The 27,987-nt window shown below is 40.0% G+C and overlaps 2 protein-coding genes and 1 long non-coding RNA gene across 3 annotated transcripts in view; 2 read left to right on the top strand and 1 right to left on the bottom strand.

The window, feature by feature from the left end:
- The window catches only part of LOC307002810 (uncharacterized protein), a 185,218-nt gene that overhangs the window by 129,923 nt on the left and 27,308 nt on the right, over nt 1–27,987 (top strand). The gene's annotated exons all lie outside the window — the stretch shown is intronic.
- LOC307003095 (uncharacterized protein) lies at nt 201–27,125 on the bottom strand (the record flags this gene model as incomplete). The annotated part of the gene is made up of 12 exons (XM_079621208.1): nt 201–1,114; nt 1,205–1,328; nt 1,410–1,637; nt 1,855–2,646; nt 2,801–3,092; nt 3,194–3,409; nt 23,745–24,648; nt 24,772–24,895; nt 25,009–25,239; nt 25,333–26,145; nt 26,488–26,773; nt 26,920–27,125. 12 exons carry the CDS (start codon nt 27,123–27,125, stop codon nt 201–203), a joined length of 5,130 nt encoding a protein of 1,709 aa, XP_079477334.1.
- Nucleotides 6,533–14,484, top strand: LOC307002831. The gene is made up of 3 exons (XR_013798560.1): nt 6,533–6,614; nt 12,585–12,740; nt 13,089–14,484. It is a non-coding gene; the product is annotated as an uncharacterized lncRNA (long non-coding RNA).

Raw genomic sequence — 27,987 nt, 5'->3', positions numbered from 1 at the left:
GGATAAAACAGTTAACAAAACAGAGATGTTATTAGTTTTATTATGTACCAACAAACTATAAAGCTGTTCAGTAAAAACATGCCATCATTGTGGTAATAATCAGCATAATATATAGGTTGATAAAAGTTTAGAGTAAATAAATAATAAGTATTATTTCATCCACATAATTCTCAAATATATTTTCTTTAAATATATTACTCTCACAGAGCTCTTGAGGGTACTTTATTCATCAAATGTTTTTTAGAGTTCTTGTCTGGTTTCAATAAAATGATATAGCATTTAGGAATGAATATGCAAAATAACATTCCATATGTGGAGGCTAAAATGGCAAATATCTCCACTGCTACAGTGAATTTTCCAGGAGAACTAACATAAGCTGGTATAAAAGCAATCCAAACAGCACAGAATATGAGCATACTAAATGTAATGAATTTGGCTTCATTAAAGTTATCAGGGAGTTTCCGAGCCAGAAAAGCCAAAAAGAAACAAAGAATAGCAAGAAGTCCAATATAACCCAGCGCTGCCCAGAAACCTACAACTGATCCCACGTTACACTCTAGAATGATCTTTTCTTTGAAGTACTTAAGATTTTTAAAAGGAAAAGGAGGTGATATTGTTAACCAAAGGACACAGATAAGCACTTGTATAAGAGTAAAGGCAAACACACTGAGTCTCTGTTGAGGAGGGCCAAACCATTTCATGACATTACTTCCTGGAAGTGTAGCCCTGAAGGCCATTAATACCACAATTGTTTTCCCCAGAACACATGAGATACAGAGGACAAAAGCAATGCCAAATGCTGTGTGACGCAACATACAGGACCACTCAGTGGGCCGACCAATGAAAGTAAGTGAACAGAGAAAACACAACATCAATGAAATCAGTAGTAAGAAGCTCAATTCTGAGTTGTTGGCTTTCACTATTGGGGTATTTTTATATCTGAAAAATATGACTGCAATTATCATTGTTATAAATACACCAACAACTGAAATAGTTGTGAGTAAAATTCCCATGATCTCCTCATATGACAAAAATTCTGTTTCCTTTTTAAAACATCCATTGTTTTGCAGATTTGACCAGAAGTCTTGATGGCACCGCAGACATGTTACAGAATCTGTTATTGGATGTGATTATTAATAACAGAAAGATTAATAATTTATGTGTCTTGTTTTCTTTCTTTATGGAAATAGTGATTTCATTTTACCTGTAGTGTTGCTGATCTCTCCCTCTGTGCATGGTATGCAGTCATAACAACAAATAGGTTTTCCTTTCTTCACGGCCTTCCTAGTGCCAGGGGGACAGCTCTCACTGCACACAGACACTGGTACCTGTGACAGAATTATTTATTTAGTTTATGCCATTACCATATTTTTTCTTAATTTTCTGTAAGTCCACCGCTTTTTCCTCACCTTTGTGGAATTATTTGCCCATATAATTGTTGCCATATTGACAGCTAAACGATTTATCCCCAGAAAAGAAGCATCATATAGTCCAACAGTAACAAATTCGTAGTGTTGTTTTCTACTTGGTTGCCAATTTATTATCTCATATTTTGCCACTGGATCACCGTTTTCATCGAAGTAAACCTCTTCGTCATCTTTAGTTTTGAAATGCACCCTTCTAAGGTGCTTCAGAAACTGAAAAATAATAATGATAATATACAAAATATTTAATATTTAAAGCAGTCATTGACTAAATTGTTTGACACCACAAATAATACATAGTTTTAAACACAATAATATTTGTAATGTACATATAGTGCATATTATGAAATGTTGAATATGCTCTGTACAATGTACAACCTTATAGAATAATGCACTTTATATTGTAGTAGTAGTAAAAGATTTAACCCACTGTTAAAGGATCAGGCTGTTTTTTTGAGGCACATTTTTCCTTGCAGCCCAGAAGGTCATGAAGTGTATGAGCCACAGCATATACTCCTTTGTACACATTGCTGAAGATGGGCATAAGTGACATGTCTGTGAATAAGTTTTGTAATTGTGACAGTTCCTCCTTGCCTGTACATGCAGTTGTGGACACTGAATTGTTCTTTGTTGAGTATTTACACTGAAACAGGGCTTCCCAGAACTCAGTGAAAATATCACCTCCTGATGACTTCAGTGGTTTTATATCTAGAATGAATTCTTGCAGACCTGTCACTTGTGTTTTGGGTATAGCCAGACCAATTGCTCCTTGTAGAACATGGTGCTTATCCATACTGGCAATGACTGAATCAGAGATCCAGGCTTCAGTCCCTACCCACTGGTAACCAGTAATATTGTATTCAACAAATTTATGCAGCAGAACCTCCAAGTCCCAGTGAGCAAGAAACCCCACAAGAACTCGCGAAGTAGAGCTTTTAATCTGCTCAATTTTCCTCATTACTTTATCTTCAGGGTAGGTTCTGAAAAAAGGGAGAGAATATTCCAAACAAATACCCATTTGTTCAGCCACCTTCGTGAAAGTGGCCATCCCATTATTACCATAATCATCATCTGTTCTTATGGCTCCCACCCAGGTCCATCCAAAGTGTTTAACCAGTTCTGCCAGTGCCCTGCTCTGGTAATGGTCACTGGCAATAGTTCGAAGAAATGAGGGATATTTTTTTTTGTCACTGAGACACTCACAGGTTGCATAGTGACTGATCTAAGAGAAACAATACATTTAGTCATAACACATCCAGTATATTTACATTCATTGCATTCTATTATTTATTTAAAACATAGATTGCAGTTGATTTTTATAACATTTTAAAACGCTATATTTTGATAAACTGTAAAATTTGATGTATAAAACATACCAATGGAACATTGAATGGTCCAATACCCTTTGATATTGCCATGCATGCTGAAGAAGTTGTGTCACCTATAATGGCTTGCACTTCAGCTGCCTTTGTGCAGGGCCCTTCAACAGACGTTTTCTCATGCCCATTTGCAAGGGCCATAGCTGCTCGAACCCCAACTGCCACTGAGCCACATGTGTCATAGATCTTGTAGCCTAATGACACCCCAGGTAGCAAAGTGGAACTGTTATTAATTTCCTCTATTGCGAAGAGCATGGACTGTGCATACTGGAAGTCTCTAAAATTAAGACTTGTTAAAAAAAACAAAGCAAAAAAACTATGAATTAATCATGTAGCATAGCATTCGTATTTACAACATCTTATAACATACTGTTCCCGGGTTTTACTTACCTGATGCATTTTAGTGGAGGTGGTGTGACAGAATATGTCAGTTGCATAACCTCCCAGCTGCTATGGAAAGAGAAAACCCCTCCAACTATGATGTCCCCGTCTTTCCATATCTCAGGGTGTACAGGCTCTCCTTGCAGAGTACAGACAGTTTCATTAGCTTTAGAGAAAGTCATGATGGCTATTACCATTTGCAGCAGTGCAACCAGTGACTCCATTCACCCATTGAGTAGATATTGTCATATGTAAAATGTGTCAGCGCTGACATTTCAGCTAATAGAAGGACTTTTAGGTTTTTATAGAGATCCTATAATCTGTTGGGAAATAACATAGGTTACCCTCATTTGAGGAGGTGCCACATTTTGACATGAACATAATACTCTTTGTGCTTGTTGTGGCCTTTGGTCAGTACCTTAGAATGTTTTGCTAACATTCCAATCCAGTTTTTTTGTGTTTATTAAGGATGTTGTTTGGACTTGGTTTATGTGAACATTAGAAGAACATTCCATTCTATCATTTTGCAAATGTTATGAAAATGTTATTTTTAAAAGTTTTATGAACGTTCAAAACATCCGCTTTTTAATGTATTAACAAAGTTTTTTCTTGGTTTATGTGAACGTCAGAGGAACATTACATTTGTATCTAATTGAAAATGTTATTTCTGAATGTTTGTCTTGGTTATGCATAAATCCTCTAAACATCCCCTGGGAACATTGCTTCCCTTTTTTCCATACATTTTCCACACCACTTATTCTCTCTAGGACTGCGCTATTACCCTGGTCAAAGGTAAGGGAAACATCCTGGATGGATGGCCAGTATTGTCAATTTACCTATGCTTTCTTTGAACTGTGGTGGAAACCAGACTACCTGCAGGAAGCCCACATTAGCCCCGTTTACATGTAGCATTGTATTCCGATTATAACCAGTTTAAAAGTCCAATCAGAATGAAAATGCTCCATGTCAACACCTCAATCGGAATAAAAATGCTCAAACCGATTGAAATTTCAATCGGATTGAAGGGGGTGGAATAAACCTGTTCAGGAACCGATCAAACGAAAAATTACACCATGTAAACGAGCTGATCCGATTACTTTGAGTGTTCGTATTTCTGCGCATGCCTGGTTTTGCGCCGGATAATTCTGTCAGCTAACATCAGCTTTAAAGACTTTTTAACTTAAAGATAATTTACCTCAAAACTCATTTTCATGTTTGAATGCCTTCTGTTTGTGATCCAATGTGGATTCTGATCACCGTGCAAGGTAGAAATATTTATACCTGATGCAAAAGACTACGCTAACCATAACCATAGTAAACATGGTAAATATGAACGCTTGAAGAAATCAGATAAATCATAAAGGCTATCATAATCCTGTTTTTATTTTATCTGTCAGTGGCCTATGTCTCGTCTCTTTATACCAAACTATCATAAAATAAAGCAACTTTTTTTTCAGGAGCTTCCTCTGTTTCTCTGACTGAAAATATAACTTGGCTGCTGGGAGTCGAGAGAGTGCTAAAGCTCCTCGGGTCGTATTTTTGGTGGCATATTTGTAGAAATTATCATTCTTTCTAAATGTGATGTAAATTATGTCCTGTAACTATTTTCTTTCTTTTTTTAAATAGACGATAAACCGGTAAACCACTTTTCTGTGTGACTAATGTGCAATTTTGACACAAATTAATTCATTATGATCAATGTATCACTTTTTATTGTAAACCTGTGGTAAAACATTGATTCTTGGGTTTTAAATATTCAATTAAACAACAAAAATGCCAGCAAACGGTCTCTTTTATCGTGTTTGTTTTGAGATAACGCTGTTTCCAGGGATTTCTTTCTGATAATTTTATCACCGTATATACCTGATGCAAAAGACTATGCACGCTAACCATTATAAAGTAAAAAACGCAGTGTCAAATTAACACTTAAAGTGTTCATTTTAACACTACTCCAGATCATATATGGTCCCAATCTATCTAGAGTAAAAAGTACACCATTTGTAGTGTTGAATTTACAGTGTTAATATAGCACCTTACAGTGTAGAAAAATTACACTTTGAGTGTAAAGTGTTACACTCACAATTGTTGTTTAAGTTTTACACTAGGGGTTTTTAACACCCCTGGTGTTGATTTAATTCCATTGGATTTACACGGATTACACTATAAGTGTTATTTATAAAGTATTCTGTTCAGTGCATAAACTATTTACACTATTATATAGTGTATATACCATTTGTTGGTGAAATGATGGGTTTGAGTGACGTTGTTCCAGAGAGGCGTGTTACGGCGTGTTTTAGTGAAGCGCTGTGGAGCTTCTGGCCCGACAGTGAAACGCAGTAGATTTTTATGTCCGGTGCTACTGGCTCATGGCTATTAGCCCGGCACAGCCTGTTCAAAGCCCAGGCTCGCACTGGCCCGACAGTGGAAACACGGCTAATGCCTAAAGCTAGCGGCTTTGACACACAGAGAACCTGCTAACTCCCGGCTCAGCCAAGACTCGAACTAGGGACCTTCTTGTTGTGAGGTGACAGTGCTACTTGTTTGAATGTTTATATTACAGTGCATGTTTGAAACGGAAAAAGAACACAAGCTAAAACATACAACTAGACAGCACACAACTAAATCTAATAAGACATGTGGAAAACAGCACAATAAAAAATAAAACTCCACAAAATTGTGTTCTGTGTATATGAGCTATTTCATACGGAGTTTCAAACATTGTCATTTTACAAAATGCTCTGTGATGCTTTCAGGCTGGAGAGAGACCTTAGAGTGTAACGGCTGTCTGCAGACTCTAGATTTTTGTTTTAAAAATGGAATTGTGAGTAACGGAAAGACAATGAGAGAATTTAGTTCAGAATATTATGAAATTCCATTACAGAATGTGAAGTTCAAAGTCCTGATTGCTTAATGTAATGCTTTAGGTTCAATCACAGGTAACGTTCATAACTTTTACTGACGTTCTTTAAAATGTATGTAAATGTTGGACCAAATCATTCTTAAATCTACAATATGTAAGTCTCCAATTTTTGTAATAAAATATACAAAAATCACTTGGACAATGTGATATATTTGTGTACTTACAATATCCCAAAAGCTCCCAAAGATTTTTAATTTCAGAGAAATTCCCATTTTAAATTATGGCTTCACTTGTCGCCTGTCAATGAGGTAATATCCGCGTTATCCCTGGTTTCCACTTGTACTGCCATAGTAACCATTGCGACAGACGTGGACAATTGCGTTACGTGGCACACTCACGCTGTTGTTATGTTCAAACATTATGGACCATGGCAAGCAGACTTTGGGACAAAAGGAGAACTAAAACGAGGATAAATATCAGCGTGGCATTTTCGAGAAGCCGAGAGCTCCACGTCCTTGACAAACTTCGACTTGACAGAGACGCCACTCTTGCATGTACTTTATTAGACAGGTGAGCAAATGTACATAAAACTTATCAATGTTATATAGTTCAACATGATTGATGAAATGTTCAATATGATCAGTAGGTTATTCTAATGTTGATCTAGCTTACTGCTAGTCTCATACAGACAAACAAACATATAATAACAGTATAACTTTCAACACACTCAAATGCAGTTTAGTGGGATAGTGTAGACCAAGTGAAACAGCACTGCGTTACCTCACTAGTTTCATTCGTCTAATAAACTGTCCTGTGTGAGTATTAACTTGCGGATAGTTCGATAGAATGAAATGTCCTTATTCCTTTATATCTGCGGGACTCGTGTGTGGCGCTGATATCTGTCTCTCATTAGCAGTCGCGACCTGCTTCATACCACTGTCATGTTAAAAACATCAATGTATTCACTCATCTATAAACATTATTAGATCCATCAGCATGACAACAAGTTCCAGAATTCCACTTATGCGTCATCCACCTACACCTTTAAAATACATATTGTAGCTTTAACCTTTTAAGCTTCAACAGTGAAGCATTGAATCGTTCTTTGTTTAAATAGTTCAAAGTTACTATTAGATTTAATGTTATTACCTTGACAAACTATACATCATTAAAAAGATATAAGACTCAAGTTTCAGTATTTAACCACTAATTTATTCTGAATTATTCTGCCCGCTCGATTAAGCGCGCCCCCCGCCTCAAACGCTGCAAACACAGCGCCCATGTTACAGCACACGGTTGCTCTCGCGTCGCCGCCATTTCGCGACCAGGGCCCAGATTTCATTCTACCCCTAGTTACTCATGCGAATGCATGGGAAAAACTTCCCGGGGTTTCAGAGTGGGTGCTGAACATTATAAAAAGAGGCTATTTGCTACAGTTCTCACGACGCCCCCACCGGTACACGGCGAGGGTCAAACTACGGTAAAAACAGAAGCAGCACATCTACTTCGAGCTGAAATAGCGAAGCTATTGAGCAAAGGGGCCATAGAGCTTTTATCTCAAGCTCAGAGAGAAGGGGGTTTGTACAGCAGATATTTCCTGGTGCCAAAGAAAGACGGGGGTCTCAGACCCATTTTAGATCTGAGGCAGCTGAACAAAGTGCTTGCGAAGCGCAAGTTCAGAATGCTCACGACCAGAAAAATCCTTGCGCAGATTCGCAGAGGGGACTGGTTTATGTCAATAGATCTGAAAGACGCGTATTTCCAAATTGCGTCACGTCACGTCACAGGCGATACTTGAGATTCGCCTTCGAGGGCCAGGCGTATCAGTATACAGTCCTCCCTTCGGCCTGTCTCTAGCACCTCGTACATTTACAGTGTGCATGGATGCAGCGCTGGCACCCCTGAGACTCCAAGGTGTACGAATTCTGAATTACTTGGACGATTGGCTGATTCTAGACCAATCGCAATCAGAGCTTATACAGCACAGGACCATATTACTCGAACACCTCGAGGTTTTAGGTCTCAGAGTCAACTGGGCGAAAAGTTCACTGTCTCCCAGTCAGAAAATATATTTTCTGGGCACAGAACTGGACTCGCTGTCTATGACAGCACAGCTGTCACCACAGCGCAGACTGGATATTCTGCACATGATAAAAACTTTCCACAGCGGCTCCATAGTTCCGCTCAGGAAGTTTCAGAGGATGATGGGTCTCATGGCCTCAGCATCATCAGAACTACAGCTGGGCCTGCTGCGCATGCGCCCGCTGCAGTTCTGGCTAAAAGCACGAGTGCCGCGCCGAGCATGGGTTTCCGGTCTTTGTCGCCTCAAGGTCGATCAGGAATGCTTGTCAGCTCTGAAACCATGGAGTGCGACAGACTGCTACCAGTCAGGTGTAAGCCTGGGGACTTCCTTGAGCGTGAAGGTGGTGTCTACGGACGCATCCACCTCAGGCTGGGGAGTGTTGCTCGAGGCTAGATCGTTCTTCGGCCAGTGGTCAGAACGGGAAAGGCTCCCACACATAAACTGCCTGGAAATGTTGGCATTGGATTACGCGCTGAGGCGCTTTCGTCCCCGGATAAAAGGACATCACGTCCTGGTCCGTTCGGACAACATGTCAGTGGTGGCCTACATAAATCGCCAGGGCGGTGTCAGATCCCGAAACCTTTACAGGTTAACGGAATGCCTCCTTATTTGGGCCCAGCACAATCTGCGCTCGCTGAGAGCAGCACACGTGCCAGGGCACCTGAATATCAGCCCAGACAGACTCTCACGGAACAATGTTCCTACAGGAGAGTGGTCTCTACACCCACAGACAGTACAACTGCTGTGGAAGACATTCGGCAGAGCAAAAATAGACTTGTTTCCATCTCAGGAAAACGCTCATTGTCCGAAATTTTTCTCCAAGAGCAAGGACGCGCTGGCCCACGTCTGGCCCTGCTGCCCGCTCTATGCTTTTCCTCCTGTCTCGCTTCTACCTCAGGTATTAGAGCGAATCAGGAAAAGCGGAAAAGCTCAGTGCTACTCGTGGCTCCGTTCTGGACAAACCAAGCTTGGTTTCCAGTACTGATGCAGCTGAAGAGAACTGCTCCATGGCCGATACTAGTGAGGAGGGACCTCCTCTCTCAGGCCAGGGGCTCGATTTTGCATCCTCGCCCGGAGCTTTGGTCCCTACATGTGTGGGCCATCAACGGGTACCCGCTAACCTCCCAAAGGGAGTATTAGACACGATCGAGCAGGCTAGAGCCCCGTCTACTAGACGGCTCTATTCCTCTAAATCAGGGGTGTCGAACTCCGTTCCTGGAGGGCCAGAGCCCTGCAGAGTTTAGCTTCAACCCTAATTTTTTTTTAGAACACCTGATCAGCTAATCAAGTCCTTCATGCTAATTTGAAAATTGCAGGTGTGTGTGTGTGTTGAAGCAGGGTTGGGACTAAACTCTGTAGGGCTGTGGCCCTCCAGGAACTGACTTTGACACCTGTGCTCTAAATGGTCTGTGTTCTTTGGCTTGTGCTCAGCCCAGGGTGTATCGCCCCTGCAGTGCGGGGAAACGGAGGTTCTCTCCTTCCTATAGGAGCTGCTGGATAAGGGTAGGACCCCATCCACGCTCAAAGTTTACGTGGCGGCTATAGCAGCGTTTGTCAATCCAACGCTTGGCCAGTCACTTGGTAGGAACGACCTGGTTGTTCGTTTCCTTAAAGGAGCTAGGAGATTGAATCCTCCCAGACCTCCTTCAGTCCCCGTCTGGGACCTTTCTACAGTATTGGATGCCATGAAGGGTTCCCCGTTTGAGCCTGTGCACTCAGTTGACATGAAGCACTTGTCTCTTAAGACAATGTTTCTTCTGGCTCTCGCTTCAGTAAAGCGTGTGGGGGATTTACAAGCGCTCTCGGTGAGAGCGTCGTGTATGGAGTTCGGACTTAAAGACTCTAAAGTCGTACTAAAGCCGTTGAACACACCGTTCAGGGCTCAGGTTATCTCCCTGTCGGCTCTGCCGGCCTCCAAGGAAAAGGACGACGCTAGCTTCCTTTGCCCAGTTAGGGCGTTAAGAGCTTACGTGTCCCGCTCCGCTGTTTTTAGACAGACGGAGCAGCTCTTTGTTTCGTTCAGCGGACGTTCCAAGGGACTAGCTGCGTCAAAACAGAGCCTGTCCAAATGGGTAGTGGATGCCATAGCGCTAGCCTACGCATCAAAAGGACTGCCGTGCCCATTGGGCGTCAGAGCACATTCTACGAGGGGCATGGCCTCCTCGTGGGCTTGGTCTAGTGGAATCTCGTTGCAAGATATCTGTATGGCGGCAGGCTGGGCCTCCCCGTCTACATTTATAAGGTTTTATAACCTAGAGGTTCCGACTGCTCTCGATCTAAAAGACACAATATGGTGTTTTCTGCTCCGTTCCATTACGGCCCAGATTGCCAAAATGTTTTAAGAATCACTCACTGATAGTTATGTCTTATGAGCAATGTAAACAACCCACCATATATATTTATATACATATATGCTGAAAATGCCCCTCGGGGCACTAATTATAAAGGAATAATGCTATTCTAGCCTCTCTTTCCTGGAACTCTGTGTGAGTTTTTTCTGGTGATCATACACTATGTGTGCCCCGGGCACGCGCGCCCTTGGGTGTCTGGTGTCGGGTCTCAGCATGCACGCCGATTTACACTGGGTTCCCGTAGCGTCTTCGACACAGTACGAGAGAACTCTCGTAAGAGAACGTACTCGGTTACTAACATAACCTCGGTTCTCTCTAGAAGAGGAACGAGTATGCGTCTCTGTGCCGTGCCTGCATCATACTATGTGTCGCTTCGGCGATGAAAATCAGATTATGACAGCCGTGCATGGATATTTATAGGCCTAGGCCACGCCCGTTCTGGCAGGACGTGACGCAGAGGGCGCAAAGCGCCCTCATTGGGTCAAGCGTCATGAGAGGCCTCACATAGGCTGCTGCTTTTGCTGCAGAGCAGCCAATAGGCGCGCAAGCTGTTCCGCCTGAGGCTGTATGCTGCTGCAAAGAGTTTTACATTAATACAAAATTAAGGATTCATTTTTTGGCTACAATATCTCGAGAAAGAATCTTTCCCGTAGCGTCTTCGACGCAGTACTCATTCCTCTTCTAGAGAGAACCGAGGTTACGTTACGATTTCTGGCTCAGAGTATGAGAAAAAAAAACATTTTGAGAAAACGGCCTTTAAATATTTTTATTGTAAAAATTCATAATTTTTTAGTGGAAACAATAATTTACAGACACAATATCTTATCAAATCATTAGTAACAGCACACCACCTAAAACACATCAAAACTTATAACACAGCATGTATGGCCTTCAACTGACCAGAACCCCAGTAAAAAAACAGTCAAAAACACACACAAACGGTCCCATGTAGAACTGCCACCCAGGCCTATATACCGTATACAGCCTAATTTTCCATGCCTGCTTGAAATGTAGGCCCCTCATCCAGTTCCTGCAGATGCCTTTTCACTTTCTTAGCTGTGCTCAGACTCTTGCGCTGTTTTGCACTGGCAGATTCAGCTTCAGCTTTCGAAATCCTGAGCATATCAGTTTCTCTCATTTAATTGACCGTCACAACTGTGCTCTGAAGCCACAACTTCTCCATAACAGAAAGCATGGCAGCGGCACCTTCATTGAAGGTGGAGATGGCCATACTTGCTCCCAGCAAACACATTTAATTTGTGGCAACGTCTGTGGCACGTTGCATTTCTGCAATGTCGCTGTCTATGTGCTCGCAACATTGTAACAACGTATAATTGTAAGATGCGGACATTCAGCAACTGCGAGACGACGTTCTGACAATTTCTTTTTTTTAATGCTAGATAGGCCTATAGATATCCCCTGTAAGCCGGCTATTCGGCCCAACTTCCGGTTTCTCGAACAGCCGGTGAAGGACGCACGTGTTCAATTCTTTCCAGCGTCTCAAAGGAATTTGGTTAAATTAGACACATGTTCTCATATGCAATTATCTCGTTTTAATCTGACTCCATGAATTAAAAAGGTTCAATGTCCAATAAGGTTATGTTTACACTTAAAATAGTTACAACATGGATGTAATGAGAATTTAAACCATTTGTACCCAGCATAAATGTAAAATGTTACCTGAGAGAGAGAAAGAGAGAGAGAAAGAGAGAGACAAAGGCAGAGCCTCTGTTTCAAGACCAGCTCAGCATCCCAAGAAAAAGAGACACAAGAACAATTGCAATCTTGTTTTGTCATTTCCCCTGACCATGTGACTAACACCCAGGTGTGAGACATTCAAACTGGCCAATCAGATGATCACAACTTCTCTATGGTCCCAAACATCTGGCCTACAGGCCCAGATCACTGCTGTGCTGAAAATGTCTTAGTGAAAAGCAAATGTCTTTGTTGCTTTGAAATAATCTTGGATTATTTCCAACCTTACACCCCCATTTAGCATTTTATGTTTTGAGGTTAATTTTTAATTAGATGTTAGATAATTATATACTTTTTAAATATTGTTTATCATTATTCCATATCCGTAATCCATATCCTTATGGCAAGCAGCCATATCACCCTGTAGCCCAAGACTGGTTGCCCACTGAAGCTAAGCACCTGCAAGAAGGAAATATGGCTCTAACACGTATGGATTGTTGTGGATACAGCAGATGACGTGCTATGGATTATGGATCTTCCATGGATTATATCGGATTGCATGGAAAGGTAGGATGCCTGTGTATTTAATAATTGGTTTTCGGCGTCTGATGTGAGGCGAGTGTCAGAGTCAACTTTAGCGCTAACTTATGTGACACAGATGAAATTTAGCTAGCTCCGGGCTGTCACTGACATTGACAGATCTGAACCATCGCCCTAAACGAAAATAACAACATTTATGACCACCTATTAGCTTGCATACCTTTTGGCTTGTTCACCTTGCTTGTTTCTGATTACATACTTGGAGCAGTTTGTCTGGCCAGCAAAGTGGTGGTATGTTGCTCTCTCAAGCTAGCTGAATTAAGCAGAATGCAATCGAAAATGTATCATGTTTATAATCAAATTTGTTTTGCGCAGAACAAGACGCGTAACTGCGGGGCTTCACCCAAATCGACATCACCTTCCCCATTCAGTGGGAGAGATGGGCGGAGCCTCTCTTCAGCTAACACAAGGTATGATAGACATTTTTAGGCCGTGGGATTAAATAGCCGTGATTTGGTTTTGGGATCGTCGGGGCGATGATCCGAGCGTGGGGGGTATATTGTGGTGGGACGTACTGTTGCGTCCCTAATCAAGCTTATGCGCTTGGGTCATCGAGGGTCCAATTATGAACTGTGCGGACCGTATAAAAGGGGATTCTAGTCACTGCTTGCGTGTGTTTACCGTATGTGTTGTGCATCATTGCCTTCTGGTTCTCATCCGTTTCCGCTTTGAGGACAATTCGCTGCTGTGGGCTGTTGGCGGCTGCTACTCTCCCTTTACATGCCCCTCTCGCAGTCCCGTGCTTTGTGACGCTTTGAGCTGTGAGGATAGCAGTCCGGTGCTTGTGACATGGTGGTATCCTTCTGTGTGTGTGTGACGTGGATGTGCGACTGGTTATGAAATGAAGGGGGAATAGACTGTTCTGCAAGGCCTGCGGGGCAATGCTGTTTGACGCTGCTGTTTTGTATATCCGGATTCTATGCATTGACCAACTTTCTCGTCAACACGTGCGCGCTCAAATAACGTTTGTCCTTCAATATTTGTTCTTGTGGTCGCTGGGTTCCTCTTCAACTAGTCCTTTAATTTGGTTGTGATTGGTTGAAAGTTCTCTCTCTCCATGAGCACGTCATGGCTGAGCACATGCAGATTTGTGGCCTGTCGGCCCTGGGCCACTGTGCACTGTGCAGCACTGTGTTCCTTTCTTGAAAGAAATGATATCTGCGAGGATTTTCAGTCTGGATTTAGACCGTACCATAGTACCGAGACAGCTCTCGTTAGAGTCACAAATGATTTGCTCTTATCATCCGATCGTGGTTGTATCTCTCTATTAGTATTACTGGATCTTAGTGCTGCATTTGACACCATTGACCACAACATCCTTTTAAATAGACTCGAACATTATGTTGGCATTAGTGGAATTGCACTAGCATGGTTTAAATCATACTTATCTGACCGTTATCAGTTTGTAGCAGTAAATGAAGAGATGTCTTATCAATCACAAGTTCAGTATGGCGTACCACAAGGCTCAGTAATAGGACCGCTGCTGTTCACTCTGTATATGCTACCATTAGGAGATATCATTAGGAAACATGGAATTAGCTTTCACTGTTATGCCGACGATACTCAGCTGTATATTTCTTCAAAACCTAACGAAACCTACCAATTCACAAAATTAACGGAATGCATAGCTGATATAAAAATTTGGATGACTAGTAATTTCCTACTACTAAATTCAGAAAAAACAGAGATTCTAATTATTGGACAAAAAACTTCCACACGTAATAACCTAGAATACTGTCTAACACTTGATGGCTGCTCTGTTAAGTCTTCGTCGTCAGTTAGGAACCTGGGTGTGCTCTTTGATACCAATCTTTCATTTGAAAGTCATGTGTCTAGTATCTGTAAAACCGCTTTCTTCCATCTTAAAAATATATCTAAATTACGTCATATGCACTCAATGAATAATGCAGAACAATTAGTTCATGCGTTTATGACCTCAAGGCTAGATTATTGTAATGCTCTACTGGGTGGCTGCCCTGCACGCTTAATAAACAAACTACAGCTAGTTCAAAACGCAGCAGCTCGAGTTCTTACTAGAACCAGGAAGTATGACCATATTAGCCCTGTTCTGTCAACACTGCATTGGCTGCCTATTAAACATCGTATAAATTTTAAAATATTGCTGATCACTTACAAAGCACTAAATGGTTTAGCTCCACAGTACTTGAGCGAGCTCTTAACGCATTATAGTCCTTCACGTCTACTGCGATCTCAAAATTCCGGCCAGTTAATAATACCTAGAATATCAAAATCGACTGCTGGCGGTAGATCCTTTTCCTATTTAGCACCAAAACTTTGGAACAGTCTTCCTACCATTGTCCGGGAAGCAGACACACTCTGTCAGTTCAAATCTAGACTAAAAACACATCTCTTCGGCCTAGCATACACATAACACATTATAGACTTATATAATTAGGCTGCATAGTTTAGAACAGCCGGGACCGGGAACACTTCCCGTAAATCCTGATGTACTTGGTACATCATAAGAAGGATGGCGTCTACGCTAATATTAGTCTCTCTGTCTATCCCGAGGTTTACTGCTGTCCACCGCAACCAGGCCGTATCCAGATCTGATGAAGGACCAGCGCCAGGACACGACGACGACGCCGCTGACCTGAAGTGTCAACCAGTCTCTCCTCCTCTCCACTCCGACTTCAACCAACCGGAACTGGACAAATACTCTGATTCATTCTGAACTTCATACACTGTTCACTCATTGGCCAGAGGAGAACTGGCCCCCGACTGAGCCTGGGTTCTCCCAAGGTTTTTTTCTCCATTCTGTCACCTGATGGAGTTTTGGTTCCTTGCCGCTGTTGCCTTACCTTCTGGCTTGCTTAGTTGGGGACATTTAATATTCAACAATATTATAGATCTGCCTTAAAGGTGGATGATGATGAAATTTTTTTTTTTTGTATTATTTTCATGTTATCACTGTGAAGCTGCTTTGATACAATCTGTATTGTAAAAAGCGCTATATAAATAAAGATGACTTGACTTGACTTGACTTGGGCCGGAGAGGCCATGCTGGCATCCAAGGAGTGAGGAAGTCGGAAGAGTAGATGGCTGCCCATTCAGTAATGTAAAAGTTGCAGTTTTCCTCCGAGTTGGATTGAAGAAAATACAGTCTGATTCTGTTGGGAGAGTGAAGGCCTAGCAGGCTGTGTTCGCAGCCTGCAGGGGCCCCGGTTGGGGGTCCCCACAGACATTAACGTAGAAGCAGCAGTAGAGTCCAGAAACAAGAGAGCAAAGGTGGGAGTGCGATGGACTTCTTCTGCATTGAAATGAAGAAGATGTTGTGCCAAACTCCTGAGATTGTCCTGGATTCTGTTGTGGTTGAGAGAGTCCTCTCTCTCCTGAATGAGCACATGGCTGGTTGTGAGTCAAGGCCCGCTGGGGCCTGCTGTGGCCAGCAGGACAGCACGGCACCCTAAACGTATCGAAAAGGCCAAGAGATGGAAGGGCTTGTGTGAATGCCATTTAAAGTCTGAGAAAGTTCTAACCCCTTAGGGTTGACTCAACCAATAAGAAAGGGGGATTTCCAAACGGGAGGTTCCTCATTGGTACGATTTATGACCTTTTATTTTAAGGGTGGTCAGACATGGGCCTTGCTGTTTGTGTCCATTTATACTAAGATAGTAATAGATATAACTCACACTGCATTCTATGAGAAGGTGATGTACACTAAAGTGTGAGTCATTACATGAGGATTAATTAGATTGGAGACACAATACAGGTGGGGTTAAACTGACCTTTGGTTCTATCATAAAATACATAGTATCAACGACAATAGTATCAAAAAACACTACACAAGACAGTAAATCATTCATACAGTAGGTTGGGGTGCAGGTTCTTTTACAGATCAGTTCGTCCAGAAATGAATGCAGCAAAAGTCTGTTATGGCCTCTCTGTCTTCCAGTGACCACATTCTTTAACCCTCTGCGGACGGCAAACGCGCCGGTGCGCAGCAAAATAGACTTAAAATACTCCGTCATTTTTTGTCATACAGACTTAAGAAATATGAGAAAATAAGATGTTAAATGTCTACTTTTGTATGTGTCCACTTACAATCGAAATAAAACATTGTGCTTTTGTAAAATAAAGAAAATAAACAGGGTGTGCTTTCTGCCTCTCCGTGAACTTTTTTTCTAGTGCACGTCTGTAAACATAAACAAAACTCAGCGAATACTATTCACCCAGGCATGAGCAATATATCTTTATAATCATTTAAGGCGAGACACTACAGGTGAATAGGGTAATATTTTTAACTAGCAGATATCACCATGAAACTTTCCCAGTTGATTACCTACATTAAGATGAGAAAAAAATGTATTACAAGTTTTCTGTAATTTATTGTTTAAATATGCAAATTAGGCATTATCTAATTAAATATGCGCTAATTTGCCTATATTTTAAAAAACGAAATCTCAGAATTGGATAAAGCCAGGTTCAAAATTATTTTTTCATTGTGTTCACATATTAGATGGGAAAAAAATTACAGAGGAATTTATGGATATCTACTTTTGTTATCCTGTAAAACAGAATGTACTGTCAATAGCCTTAAAAAAATGTATTTTCGCCATGTTTTTTTGAATAAAATGTTATATAAATCAGGCTAGGAATAATATATTTACAAATCCCTCTGTAATTGTCTTCATAATATAACTAGGTACAAGACTGGAAAGTTTGGTGTGTATAGGTGCTACTGAAGAGGAGATTTCGGACTTGGAGTATGAGAGAAAAGTCATTTTGAGAAAAAGGCATTTAAAGATTTGTAATGTAAAAAATCATACTTTTTTAGTGGAAACAACTATTTACTGACACAATATCTTATCAAATCATTAGCAACAACAATACAAACGACCTAAATCACATCAAAACTTATAAACACAGCATTTATGGCCTTCAACTGAGCAGAAAAACAGTCAAAAACACACATCTGAGTGTCAGAGCGCGTCACGTGATGCATCTGAACGAATCAGGTTGTCAGAAATTGACATCAGCCAATGAGATTTCGCTTTTAGGGTTAAATGCCCATTTTACTTTCACGATTGGTTACTGATTAAAAGGAAATGACCATATTTGGATCCGACAGCATTGTACAGAAGAGAGAGAGCTTCACAGACATTTGTGAGATTAAAGGAAGAACACAGAGATCGCGGAGCAGCGCGTTGATTTAGAACGGCAACTTTTGTTGAATTTCAGAGAAATCTACTGACGCAAATAGACAAAGTGTAGTAAAATAAAGACCTAAATGTGTATTTTGGACTTTTTTTCAGCACAAGTCTGAAAGAAAACATGTTATTGAAGACAAATAGCCCAAAATCTCAAAATTGACCAGTGAAAAAAAAACGATGTTTTTGCCTGCCGTGTCTCGCCTTAAGTGTGTACCCGTATTTTCCGGACTATAAGTCGATCCGGAGTATAAGTCGCATCAGTCAAAAAATGGCGTCATGAAGAGGAAAAAAATATATATAAGTCGCACTGGACTATAAGTCGCATTTATTTAGAAATTTATTTCACAAAATCCAAGACCAAGAACAGACATTTAATCTGGAAAGGCAAGTTATTCAGCTGCACAACAGCACACAGAACAACAGGCTGAATAGGTGTCCGGCATGTTAACGTATCACAGGGTTTCCCGCAGCACTTTGGAACTAAGCAACACACGCCTGCCGCCGTAACTACGTCGTCAACAAAATGTATATGAGCGATATCCGCCGTGTTACTCTGTCCTGTTTAGAGCTTAGATTCTCTGCCCGAGCCCGATATTTCCCGCCGCTATACTCGGGCCGAGAGACGTGCGGCGCGGGACTAGATGTGATGGCCGAGTGCGAGCGCGGCCGGTAGCCTAATGCACTCACTATGTGTGTGCGGGCTGCGGGAGAATAAAACGATTAAATAGAAATATGAATAAAACATATAAAACTAATAAATTGTTATTCACATGTTGCAGAAAAGCAACAAGAACAACTAAAACAAAATAGAAACGATTTACAGGCCAGAGTTTCTATTTGTAACATTTTTGCAGCGTTGAGCGATGTAGCCAATCACAGACATATGTGTTGATTTCTGGACCGCAATGGCCAATCAGAAGCATTTAAGATGGTATCCCCTCACGGCTCAAAACTGACTTTTTGTTCAGTGCTGAATTCTGCATGCATTATTATGAAATGATATTATGAAAGATTGGTTATGCAGTCAGCTTCATTGATAATAACATAGATGTATGAGATTACGATGAACTCATGTCAGCTTTTTAAGAATTATTAAGAGAGCGCGCATTTGTGCGCATTCATGTCAAACCATACACGCAGCCTGCTTGCTTTTATGTTAAATTAACAGTGGATTGTGAATGTTAATGCTTTAATAACATAATTTATCAGGAGCATTTATGTGTATGGCGACACGTGGGCTAACACAAAGTTAAGTTACACAAAGTTATCCGCTGATTGTTTAACCCCCTGGGGTCGGCAATCACGCCGGCGTGATTTGCGCGTTTTTTTTCACATAGCAGCTAAATAAACTTAAAATACTCCGTCATTTGTGGTCATACAGACTTAATAAAAATGAAAAAAGAATCTGTGAGATGTCTACTTTTGTATGTGTCCACTTACAATCAAAACAAAACGTTGTGCTTTTGTAAAATAAAGAAATTAAACAGGGTGTGCTTTCTGCCTCTCCGTCTCGTGAACTTTTTTTTCTTGAGCACGTCTCTAAACATAAAAAAAACTCAGCGAATACTTGTCACACATTTGTGAGCTCTATATATTTATAATCATTTAAGTGTGTAGTTTTAAATGATCTGATTCAAAACTAAAACAAATATTCTCTGTTTAAGTAATTTGTATAAAACCAACAAGATATTCAGTTTCTCTAACCCTTCCTCATTAGTTTTAATGTGACCACACCCACACGCGCAAAACATATAGAGATGCAAATCGTCCATGTGTCGCGCGAACGCGCCCATTACCTCAACAACAAAGCGGCAAACTTTATCAGTCCTCTTCAGTCGTCGAGTTTGGAAGACATGCTGTGAGATTATTGGGTTTACATCTGAAGAAGAAGATCGCGATTTGAAGACAAGAACGATTTTAAGGTAAGAAATAATCCTGAATGATATTAGTTAGTGTTATTGTTGCATAAACTTCACATTGCCATTGAACTGTTGCTCGATGCTTCTGTGAATGTTCCCTGCACGCGCTGTGAGAGTTTGAGTTTGTCGCGCGACGTGCGTTTGAAAAGCAAAACGCACCATGATTTTACTCCAATCTCATTTCATAACGTCATATCGATTGTAAACATTTGAAGTAACATATGATAATCAATATGTTTTTCTCTAGTGTAGTGTTACTGAAGTGTTCCTTTTTAACGATGCCTGCTATACTATTGTTTTTATTATTTGATTCAGCCCTGCAGGTATATGCCTACAAGGCACAACAAATATATATATATATATATATATGTGTATGTATATATATATATATATATATATATATTTATATATATATGTGTGTGTGTGTGTATTTTGTAAATTTTAAAAAGGAATTTTCACCAGAAATCTAAAATGTATTCCCACAATCATGCAGCCCTGGTTTCTTCTTGATATCAGCATGTTCACAGCTTTTTTATATATATATATATATTTTTTTAGGTAGCTACCCGTCCTGCTGACTTCAACATGAGCATGAGGAGGTAAAGTGAAAAATCAAACACCTTGGAAATGACAGGTATGCACTATGTTTCAGGAAAGGAAAGGTGTGTGACTGGTTAAGTCTCTGTCTTTAGTTCAGTGTGTTAAATAATGTGCTTTTTTGCCATTTGTTGTGTATCTTTGGATGATGTTGTGTTGTAAATAAATTCAAACAATCAAAAAGCCGTTCTTTTTTAAATCTCCTCATTCTTTGTGCAAGGTAATGTAATGATAGTGCCTGAGAGCTCCTAATAGGGCCATTATGGGAGGGCCTTTGTCTTTTCTCAGGTGTGAAACACTCAATATTCATGGTGGTTAACGCCTCCTCGCATAAAGCTTTCTTACACAAAACAGGTCATACAAATTTTAAATCAATATATTGTCTTATCTGAATGAGTATTCAGGATGATTTTCACATAGTTTTGGAGCAAATATTCTAGGCTACGTGATACAATTTTCAAAAGCCTTGCGAAGAAATAATTAGTTTGTGTTTCAATACATTATTTCAGTGACTTTTTTTTTGGTCATTTTCACAAACCACGCATACATGTTATTATCTCAAAACTACAAACTTTTACATACATGCTGCTGACATATTATTGTAGCAGAGTTTGTGATGAATGCAGTGTAATAATACTTTAGTCATGAAAATGTCACAAGTAACAGAAATAAGCACAAATGTTAGAGCATGTCAGAACACCTCCAGGACCCAGAAAACACCTCAGACCCCAGGGGGTTAAGGTCTATGTACGATGCAAGGCGCTGCTAGCCTGACTACGTCAGACTTCGTACTTCCGCTCAATTTAATTTCGCTTCTGTACTTAGTCTGAGACATCGACATGTCTCTCAGTTTTCCTCCGACCTGAAAACAGCCAGCCAATCAACGAACAGAGGGCGGGCTGAGAGCCGTGACGTAGACGCTAAGCGCCGAGTTTGAGATTGGGGAAATCGAAAACGACCGCGGATATGGAGACAAGGGATGCAATTCGCTCTGTTGTGGAGAATATTCCTGGCATTTCTAAACTGAAGGACGAACAAGAAGAGTGTTTGGTAAACATTTTGAATGGAGGTGATGTCGATATGTGATATCTAGGTCTCTTTTATCTGTCGAGCTCGAACTGGCACCCTTTTGACAGGTCAGTGTCTCCTTTTTTTTCCAGTTCGTAAATATTGCCATGTCATGCTGTAATCTAGGCGACAACTTCCATTACTTGAAAGTATTGTTAAAGCAACACCAAGTAGCCTTTGCTCTCGGGGTCCCCCTACAGTCGTCTACTACTGCCGTAAAATCGGTCATGGTTACACCGGTGGATATATTACAAGGTAATTTATGACCTTGTACGGAAAATCCGGACGTTTTTATGACTTTTTATGGCCTAAAATTCTTATTATTAAATTTAAGACATTTTATGACTTTTTATGACTCCGCGGAAACCCTGTTAAACATTCACATCTCTGTACATGAACATGGTAAAATGAAAAATCAAACAACATGGAAATGACAGGTATGTACTATGTTTCAGGAATGGCACGAAGGTGTGATTATTGTGTTCAATAATGTGCTTTTCTGTCCTTTGTTGTGTATATTTGGATTATGTTGTGTTGTAAATAAATCCCAAAAATCAAAAAGACATTCTTTTTTAAATCTCCTTAATCTTTGTGCAAGGTTCCTCATAATGATAGGACCTGAGAGCACCTAATAGGGCCATTATGGGAGGGTATTTGTCTTTCTCAGGTGTGAAAGACTCAATATTCATGGACTGTTAATGCCTCCTCGCATACAGCTTTCTTACACAAAACATGTCTCACAAATTTTAAATCAATATATTGTTTTATCTGAATGAGTATGCAGGAAGATTTTCACATACTTTTGAAGAAAATATTCAAGGCTACGTGATGCAATTTTCAAAAAATATTGTGAAGAAATAATCAGTATGGGTTTCATGACCTTATTTGAGGTCAAAGTACACAGTGATTATTTTTCTTTTTTTTTCACAAACCACGCATAAATGTAATTATCTCAAAACTACAAACTTTTACATACATGCTGCTGATATATTATTGTAGCAGAGATTGTTCTGAATACAATGTAATAAGACTTTAGCCATGAAAATGTCACAAGTAACATAAATAAGCATGTCAGAGCATGTCAGAACACCTCCAGGACCCAGAAAACACCTCAGACCCCAGAGGGTTAAACTGCAACATGGAGTTTAACACTTTATATATTTCAAAATCAAATTCATGTACAAATGCAAATTTAGACTAAAATATCTTTAGGCATATTCATGAAACTTTTGTAAATATGAGTAAAATCAAGTAAAGTGTTTTACACATGAAATGGATATCCACGAAAATTCTTCACAAACCTCAGATTTGATACATACATACATGTGAAATAGACTGGCCATGTGTCATATGCAAAAGCTTGCAGACAAATTGTATTGGTGTTCAGAATAAAATAGCTCAGAACAGTAATGTATAATAAAAAAAGGAAAACAGACAACATAACATTTGTATTACTTTATAACTGACTTACTGCAGAATTAAATTCTGTTTAATGTATTCCCCTTCAAAGTGATACTTCAACGCTGCGTCATGGCGTTGACGCTATGCATACCATTTCAGATTTGAGGGGCCTGAACCAGACTATTTGGGCATACAGGTCTAAGATGCTTAGCCTCAAACTCATAGTGCCACCAGTCAAATTCAAAAATAGGTTTGTGACAATAAATTTAAAGGATGCTTACTTTCATATAATTTTCAATATTCTGCCAGAACACAGAAATTTTCCAAAACCATACTTCACTTTGATCTCTCTCTTTCACTCATTCTCTCTCTCTCTTTCTCTAAAACTTTCTTCACTGCCAGTTTTAAAACAATTTCGGACAAACAGTGGGTTTGTGTGACGGGGGCAAGGCTTGGGAGTGGTCTGCAGGGGTTTGCAATATTGCCTTTACAATATATTTGTGCTGCATCAGGCTGGTACTCTATGCACACATTCTACAGATTTGAACCCAGGATCTAAATTTCTTCAGGGTTGATCAAAGTCCAATCTGCACTTAACAATCGTCTGTGCTTATACACTGCCTTTTGGGCAGGCTCTCTTACCCTGGCCATGGAGAAGTTCAAATTAAAGTTCCCATAGTGTCAAAGGCATGACGTATGTAACCGGGTATACATGCCGCTTTAGAACATCAAATTAATAGGGATAATGCATGACATTTTTACTTAAACATACAAATATATAATGATAGATAGATTTTGATAATTAGAGAAACCTTGAAGAAGCTTTACCCATCAAACGTTTTTTAGAGTTCATGTCTGGTTTTAGTAAAAGTATGTAGCACTTAGGAATGAATATACAAAACAACATGCCATAACTTGACGCTAAAATAGCAAATATCTCCACTGCTACAGTGAATTTCCCAGGAGAACTAACATAAGCTGGGATAAAAGTGATCCATACAGCACAGAATATGAGCATACTGAATGTGATGAATTTAGCTTCATTGAAGTTATCAGGCAGCTTGCGAGCCAGAAAAGCCAGAATAAAGCACAAGACAGCCAGTATGCCAATATAACCCAGTACAGCCCAGAAACCAACAGCTGAACCTGAATCACACTCAAGAATGATTTTGTCATTGTAATTACTCGTGTTTGTGTAGGGAAAGGGGGGTGATATTGTTAACCAAAGGATACAAATAAGCACTTGTATAAGAGTAAAGGCAAGAACACTGAGTCTCTGTTGAGGGGGCCCAAAAAGTTTTATGACCTTACTTCCTGGAAGTGTAGCCTTGAAGGCCATTAACACAACAATTGTTTTCCCCAGAACACATGAGATGCATAGGACAAAAGTGATCCCAAACACTGTGTGACGTAACATGCAGGACCATTCAGTGGGCTGACCAATGAAAGTAAGAGAACAGAGAAAACACAAAGTTAGTGAGATGAGCAGCAGGAAGCTCAGCTCTGAGTTGTTGGCTCTTACTATTGGTGTATGTCTGTGGTAGAAGAAAATCAACCCAATTGTGATTGTGAGGCATCCACCACACAAAGAGAACGTCACTAGTATATTACCCATTACTTCTTTAAATGTTAGGAATTCAATGTTCTTGAGTTCACATCGTGTTCTGTTCCCATTTGATTTGTACTCAAGAGGGCATGGAATGCATGTTACTGCATCTGAAAATAAAGACAAATTAAAGAGAGTAAAGCATAATTTAAAGTAACCCATGCAGTCTTTGGGTTGACCACACAGAAACATGATGAGCATTACTGTTAATGAGAGAGGCTTGTTCATCTCACTTGTGGTGTTGCTAAACTCTCCATCCGCACAGTCGATGCAGTCAAAGCAGCAGATGGGTTTTCCTTTCATGAAGGCCCTGCGAGTGCCTGCAAGACATGTCTCACTACACACAGACAGAGGGACCTAAAACATACACACAAGCAAAAATATACATAATCACAGTCTCCACTATATAAAACCACTGTGCACTAATCTATTTAGCATAAAGCTTTTGACAGATTATTATTATTATTTACATTTTTCTGGTTTCCTGCCCAGATTGCATCAGTGTCATATTTCATTTGAATCTGTTGTCCGTCTGGCTTGGATGTGTCATATAAGCCAATGGATTCAAATGTTATTATTCCTTCATAGTTCATCTGCCAGTTAACCAGAGTATAGCGTGCAACTGGGTCACCACGAGCATCAAAGTAAACATTTTCTCCATTTTTGGTTGTAAAGTTCACTTGGGTCAGATAATGCAGCACCTGTTAAGAATAGTAGTATAATAAAACCCATGGTCTTTGAACATAAGTTTTGTATTACAGAAAACTACAGAGCAGAAATTCAAAAGAACACACCTGCCAAGGCTGTATTTTCCCATTCTCTGCACATGTGTTGTTGAGGAATGGCCCCTTCCCTTTCTCGCAAGTCAACAGTGCTTCTATTGCATGAGCGATAGCATACACTGCCTTGTAGACATTGTTTAGAAGACTAGCATCAGACACATCTGTGAAACGTGTGTTTGTATAAGCAAGGGATTCCTCTCCATTGCATATCTTAGAGGCATTGTGTGTGTTTGGATTTAAAATGCAATCAAACACGCTTTCCCACAGCTCAACCAGACCTGTGTTACCTAACCTCAAGGAGGGATGGCTACTCACAATAAACTCCCTCAATCCAGGAATGTACGCATTTGGCACAGAAAAGCCTAATGCTCCCCCTACCACAGCATAGTTCACTGGGGTTGCTACATATCTGTAAGTGATCCAACCCTCACTTCCAACCCACTGATAGCCAGTTACATTTTGATAGTAAAGCTCTTTTATGAGGATGTCCAAATCATTGCCATCTGCGAAAGCTACAATGACTTTAGATGTTGATTGTTTAATTATGTTTGTGACTTCCAAAAACTTCTCTCTTGAATCGGTTCTATAAATAGCCACAGAGTATTCGACACAAATGCCTTCTTTCTCTGCTGCTTCTAAAAAAGTGGCCATTCCATTGTTGCCGTAATCTCCCCTGCTCCTCACAGCCCCAACCCAGGTCCAGTCAAAATACTTGATTAGTTTAGCCAGTGCTCTGCTCTGGTAATAATCACTGGGAATAGTCCTGAAGAAGGATGGATACTGCTGTCTGTTACTAAGACATGCACAAGTTGCCGAATGGCTAAGCTGAAATGAGACAAAAACATTTTTTAATTGATATATATATTATTAGAGGGATTACTGTCTGACACTAGATAAGCAGTAGACCCAAAACTGCTTTTTGCACATGTAAAAGGTTAAATGAACTCATTCTTGTAAAAAAGACAGTATGTGATGTTTAAACAAAGATAAACATTCATATAATTGTATTCTGGAGACAAATAATAACAATTCCATCATTGTAACATAATAAAATAAATAAAACACGAATTTAAACAAATAAACAGTAATTTGATCACATTTCAAAAAATCTCACAAACTTAACTATATATATATAAACACACACACACACACAATTTAATGACTTACCACAGGGATTTTAAATGGACCCATGATCCTTGCAATGTCTATTGTGGATGTTGATGTAGTTTCTCCAATCACAGCTTGCACCGTAGTGGGACTTACACAGCTCTCTTCTGCTTCCATTTGCCCGTTGATCAGAGATAACGATGCTCCCATAGAGAGAGGGATACTCGGGCAAGAGCCATAAACACGGTAGCCAAGCAAAAAGCCAGGAAGAAGATCTGTGCTGTTGTTTATTTCCTCAATGGCAAAAATCATTGTCATTGCATACTGTAGCTCTCCAGGATCAAGACTGAAAAGGGAAGATAGCTTTGTTTTCTTCAGTGAAGTAATCCATAGTAATTAGTTGTTACTCCATAATTAAATAAAATAAATTACAAATATTTGTAAAAAAGTATTTTTTTGAGTAATATGAAATTAATATATTCACTATCTTACCCATTGCACCTGATGTTTCCTGGATTGGTTGTGAGTGTTGGATTTACACCAACTGGATTTTGGTGGAATGAAAAAATGCCCCCAATAGAGACATTACCTTCTTTTGAGAAATGAAGGAGTTCATCTGTCCCATAAGCTTTACATTTAGGTTGTGCAGCTCTCATAGTACAGGTGATAATAATAAAAATGGTTGCAACCAACACCATGACTCTGCAATATGTCAATGCCTTTTTGAAATTAAGGTTGTGTTGAGTAAATCATTGGTTTATATATAGATATATTGCCTAAGCATGCAGCATTAGGATTAGGCTTACATAATGCATGTTTACCATCTCTGGCCAATAATACAAGCAATTAAGATGACTGACAGAAAAACAATGCAATAAGCTTTGTTTTGCTTTGGTCTAGTCCCAAACCTCCTTATCCTTACTTTAGTAATTAGGAAAACATGAAGAAATATATAGCTTGAAAATATATTATATTAAATGATAAATAGCTGTCTTAATTATGTCCTCTTTTTTACCCCCTTCAAGACCACAATAATTAAAAGAGCTGAATAACATACTCGGTTACTAACGTAACCTCGGTTCTCTCTAGAAGAGGGAACGAGTACTGCGTAATATCTTACGCTAGGGGAAAATCTATTTTCCATGAGATACTGAAGCCAAAAATTATCCTTAATTTTGAAATAATGTAAAACGCCTTGCGGCAGCATTCAGACATAGGCAAGACGGCTCACGCGCTTATTGGCTGCCCTGCGGCAACTGCATCAGCCTATCTAGAGAGGCCTTCGTGCCCACTACGTCACGTCCCGCCGAAACAGGCGTGGCTTGGGCCTATAAATATAGTCCCAGCTCATGTTGGTATTGCATCAAATGAAAAGGTTGATCAATTGGCCAAGGAAGCTGCTCAAAGGGAAACTATAGATGTAAACCTAAATCTATCTAAGGCGGAGGGTAAAAGTATAGTATGGCAGGAGACAATTTTAAAATGGCAACAGTTTTGGGAGCAAGAAATCAAAGGGAGACACCTATTCTTATTTACTAGTAGGGTAACTGACTAAGTTAA

Source organism: Phoxinus phoxinus (assembly GCF_949152265.1).
Source record: "Phoxinus phoxinus genome assembly, chromosome: 8".
NCBI classification, from domain to species: domain Eukaryota; kingdom Metazoa; phylum Chordata; class Actinopteri; order Cypriniformes; family Leuciscidae; genus Phoxinus; species Phoxinus phoxinus.
This window is presented reverse-complemented; position numbering and strand designations above follow the sequence as displayed.